The 5,000-nt window shown below is 47.4% G+C and overlaps 1 protein-coding gene across 1 annotated transcript in view; it reads right to left on the bottom strand.

The window, feature by feature from the left end:
• The window catches only part of PLBD2 (phospholipase B domain containing 2), a 38,860-nt gene that overhangs the window by 16,372 nt on the left and 17,488 nt on the right, over positions 1–5,000 (bottom strand). Inside the window, exon 3 of the mRNA XM_008572591.1 lies at positions 3,488–3,632. Within this exon, the coding sequence (XP_008570813.1) occupies positions 3,488–3,632 (145 nt within the window). The remainder of the gene's footprint in view (positions 1–3,487; positions 3,633–5,000) is intronic.

Genomic DNA, 5,000 nt, shown 5'->3' with positions numbered 1-5,000 from the left:
CTCCTCTGTGACTCCTCTGCACATGTATTGCCAGTCAGTCAGCTGATGTTTTTTGGAGCAGCTATTATGTCTTTTCTAAGCACTAAGGACACAGCAGTGAACAAAACAGCAAATATCCCTGCTGACTCACCTGGGCAAGAGAACCCTGTGTCAACCAAGCCTCAACAGGCTTCAGCACTTCCTGCCCAGATGCCACAGGAATGAGCCCGGGCATGCCTGCTGGAGAATGAAAGACCATGTAGCCCAGGTGTCCCTGTCTCCCTAGCTGACAGAGAGGTGGCCCCCAGATACATGAACGCCCTGGCTGACCTACCAGCTAATTGCAGAAGCACCATCGAGCCCAGCCAAGATCAGCCTGACCTGGCCCAGAATAACAAAAACACCCAACTGACATTCCAGCAGGAGGAGACATCTTGCTGCTCTACAGAGGAGTGGTCAGTTGCCCATAGCTAATATTCCTGAGCACTCTTCATGTGAACTGACATGTTCGAACCTCACCACCCCTCTCTAAGAAAGTTGCTATTACTACCAGCCCCACTTTACAGCTGAGGAAACCAAGACACAGGTAGCTGAATATCTTTCTCAAGGCCGCCCAGGTAGTGAATCAAAGAGCCAAGATTTACTTGAACCCACATAAAGATGTGGATTTGTAATTTCCCAAAGTGCTGACCTCACCTGGCAAAGGTGAACTTCGGCCATACCTCCCAGCCCACTGGAAATATTCCCAAGCCACACGAGTCAGTGAGGAAATTATGGCAGCACCCACTGCCCCAGGATTGATGGTTTAGGGATCCCTGCTGCTCCAAAGCCATCTCATTGAAACACATCCAGATCAGTTCCTCTCTCAAGGACCCACTAAGATACCACCTCCTCCATGCAGCCTTCCATGACTTCCATGGCATTTCCCCAGTGCCTGTCCTATACCAGGCTCTTGGCTGGGCTCAGGGGACACAGCCAGGGACAAGACACAATCACCATTCACAGAAGCCCTCAGGCCAGAGGGGGAGGCAGCAGAACAAACCAGTTAGGAGCAAGACTTGGGTTGGGCAGAGCTGGGTTCGAATGCTGACTCCTCTACTGACTGGCTGTTTGATCCTGGGTAACTTCCCCCTACTGGGCCTGAGCAGCCTCATCTGTTCAGGTGGCCTTGCCTCCCTCAGAGGGCTGGTGTGCGACTCAGCAAGATAATGTAGGCAAAGCGTCCAGCACATGGGCCTGGGATTCCTCACATGTGAGCCACATGGCCCCACCTCAGTGTCCCCAGCAGGCCATGAGCCCCTTGAGAGATGGAATCATTCCCCATTCACCATCAAGAACCCAAAAGAGCCCTGGCCAGGCCCAGTGTCTGACCACTTCCCTGGACATTAAGGGTCCTGGGATGTGGAATATACTATGAAGCAAATGTACTTCACAGGGCCTGGCTTTCCAAATCCTTGCAGTTTCAAATACTGGCCTTGCGGAGGACTGGAAATTTTCCTCAGGCTATAAAGTCTCCAGTGTAAGATAAAGATTTGTGACACAGCAAGGTTACTGGCTCAAGGACGGACAGGTTACTGATTGATATGTGTAGATACTGGAAAATTGCTGGAGGGAGAAGGAATGTTTGCTAAGATCAAGCTTTTGTTGCTAGGAACACTTAATTGCCTTACTGGAATGTCATCTGCCTTGTCTCACTGAAAGTTACCAGCCTATATTGTTAAACTATAACCCCACCTATGTTCTCTTCCTGTAACTTCCTGGTCTGGAAAATAAATGCAGGAAGAGAACCCCAATTCGGGGTTAATATCCCAAGGAAGGGATGCCTCTTGCTTGAGGGTTCTGGTGGAAGATTAACCACTTCAGGGTCTGTCACTGCTCAGAAAAGATGGGCTTTGAGTAATCCTTTGCATCTCCATCACCCAGGGGAAGTGAAGTGACAAATCCATGGGGGGGCAAAGCAACAAAAAGCAACACTGGGAGACCATCTAAAACCGCAACTGGGTGCCCAGACAAGCAGTGTGAGGTTTACAAAGGGTGTCACTCTGTATAGGGCTCTCTCCCTTATCATCATGCATCTCAGATTCATCAGGGCCACTTGCTCATTTTCCCAGCTCTGGTGTACTCCACAGTGTGACCGGACCTCAATCTCAGTACCCATTCACCTACTGAGGGCATTTTGAGTGCTCCCACTTCAAGGCTGCTTTGAACACCTCATGACCATCCCTGGGTCACCTCTAGGGTACACGGCCAAAAGGCTGCTGGATCCAAGTGCATGTGGGGTTTTCAACTCTACAAGTTAATGCCAAATTATTTTCCAGAGTGGGTGCACCAATTCACACCTCCACCCACAGCCTGGGAGATAGTCCTCACGCCACAGCCTCTCCCGCTTCTGACACTCTGATTTCTTAAATGTCTGAGGATCGTTTTTATAAAGCTCAAAATCAAGTAAAGCAAAATCATATGCTGTTTAGGAATTCATCACATGTAGTAAAACTAGTTTAACAAAAGTAAGGGAGTGGGGGCCGGCCCGTGGCTCACTCGGGAGAGTGCGGTGCTGATAACACCAAGGCCCCAGGTTCGGATCCCACATAGGGATGGCCGGTTCGCTCACTGGCTGAGCGTGGTGCTGACAACACCAAGTCAAGGGTTAAGATCCCCTTACCGGTCATCTTTTATTAAAAAAAAAAAAAAAAAAAAAAAAAAAAGTAAGGGAGTGGACACAACTCAAATGCCCACCACTGCTGAATGAATAAATAAAATGTGGTCTATCCATAATGCAGTACTATTCAGCTATAAAAGTAATAAAGTGCTCATACATACTAAAACACGGATAAATATTGAAAACATCATGCCAAGGGAAAGAAGCCAGTCACAAAAGGGTGCACATTGTGTGATTCCATTTATATGAAACTTCAGAATAAGCAAATCCATGGAGACAGAAAGATTAGTGGGTGCTGGGGGGAGGGGCACTGGGGAGTGACCGCTAACAGATATGGAGTTTCTTTCTGGGGTCATAAAAATGCTCTGGAATTAGATAGTGACAGTGGTTGCACAATCTTATGAATATATTAAAAACAACTAAATTGTATGTTTTAAAATGGTGAATTGTATAGCGTGTGAACTATTTCTCAACACAAATCAACAACGGAAAGGAAATGACAGCTACCACATTTAGGAGGATGGGTGCCTCTGGGGGTAGAAAAGACAGGGGGATGGGGGACTTCAATGGTATTGCTAACAGTCTAAGTTTTAGTTCAGTTGTTCATTTTATTACTACACACTATAACTCAGAATATGTTATGTATTTTTTTCTATGTATCAAATAGCATCTCGTATAATTTTTAAAAGAATCCATGTGAACTTTTCTCCCCTAACTAGACAGAGGGCTGGGGACAGGGGGTGGGGGTGGGGTCCACTCTGCTCATACCCCAAAACTCTCCAAGGCACACTGGGGATCATGTTTGGGATGGGACAGGCTGGGAGCTCCAGTTCCCCCATTTGGCCCTACCTCCTCGGACACGGCAGCCTCCACCATGCCGGCTGCATAGGCCTGCAGGCTGTCATTGTAGCGGCCATCCGTGCCCAGCTCCAGAAAGGCCCACCTGGAGGAGGAAAGAGAGGACACTTGGTCAGCGGCAGGGGCACTTGCAAAGCTGGCCCTCAGCTAGACACACAGCTGTCTCCAGTTCTAAATCATGAAAACAACATAGTGGTTAACAGCTGCTCACATGTACGTCTGCTGGTCTGTTTCTGTGCACTGTCGGGCTAAATCCCTAAAAGAAGATCTGCTCTGGTCAAATGTCACACATATTTTTAATTTTAATAGATACTGACAAACAGCCTTCCCCAAAAAGCTGTACCAATCCACATCCCATCACCCCACAATAATCCCAGCTAATAATACACTGATTGAGGGCTTCCTCTGTGCCAGGCAATGTCATAGTCACTTTCATATCTATTGACTCATTGAATCCTCAAGACAATCCTATAGTCCTGCAAGGGAGGCACCGTTACTGTCCCCATCATATAGAAGAGGAGGAAGTTAAAGCACAGAATCACGTAACTGCCACCCCCACTCCCTACCCACGCCTTTTGCTATGTGACTTTGCAATTCCTCCACCAATGGCCAACTGTCCTTCCCTAGCCCTTGATCTGGGCTTGTTTGGGTCACGTGACTTGCTTTGGCCAATGGAACATGGGCGGAAGTGCCCATGTGCCAGTTATAAGATTAGCCTTCCAGAGGCTTCCCAGGCTTCCACTTGCCCTTTTGTGCCTCTGCCGTCGCCATGCCCCATTCAGTCCATTGGTCCCAAGAATATGAGAGACACGTGGAGCCAGACCAGGTCTGCAGACCTGCAGCATGAAGCACAGCTGCCCCAGCCACCTCATGGATCCATGAGGTTTAAGCCCCTTGGTTTGGGGTGGTTTGTTACACAGCACTGGTGCCCTACACTAGCTGATATACCTGGAAGGTCATGGAGTTAGCAAAGGGCAGAGGCAGGGTCCAATTCCAGGCAGGCTCCCACTCCTCGGAAGCAGGACTTCTCAAACTCCAATGTATACTCAGGTCACCCGAAGGCCTTGTTAGAAGGCAAGTTCTGGTCCGGAAGACTGGGACAGGGTTCTAAGATGCTGCATTTCTACCTAGCTGCCAGGTAATGCCAATGCTGCGAGACCTGGAACTATAATAGGGTATATACCGCCTGTCAACATGCACTAACTCCTGTTTGCCCACTCTCTCACTCAAAATGATTCCTATCAATCTTTTTCATCTCCACTAAGGTGATAATTGAAAAGTCCCATCATACTGCTTTAATTAATTGTAATTCTTTAGTTACACATATTTTCTTACTTTTATTAGTCATTTGTAGTTCTCTGGTTGACGTCCTTTACCCATTTCTCTCCACTGGGTTGTTTTTTTTAAAAAAATATTTTCATATTGGTTTGTGAAATTCTCTACATACATATTAGCCCTTTGCTTGTCACTAATATTAAAAATATGTTTGTATTTTCAGTGATTT

Source organism: Galeopterus variegatus, unplaced genomic scaffold (assembly GCF_000696425.1).
Source record: "Galeopterus variegatus unplaced genomic scaffold, G_variegatus-3.0.2 Scaffold807, whole genome shotgun sequence".
Lineage (NCBI taxonomy): Eukaryota > Metazoa > Chordata > Mammalia > Dermoptera > Cynocephalidae > Galeopterus > Galeopterus variegatus.
This window is presented reverse-complemented; position numbering and strand designations above follow the sequence as displayed.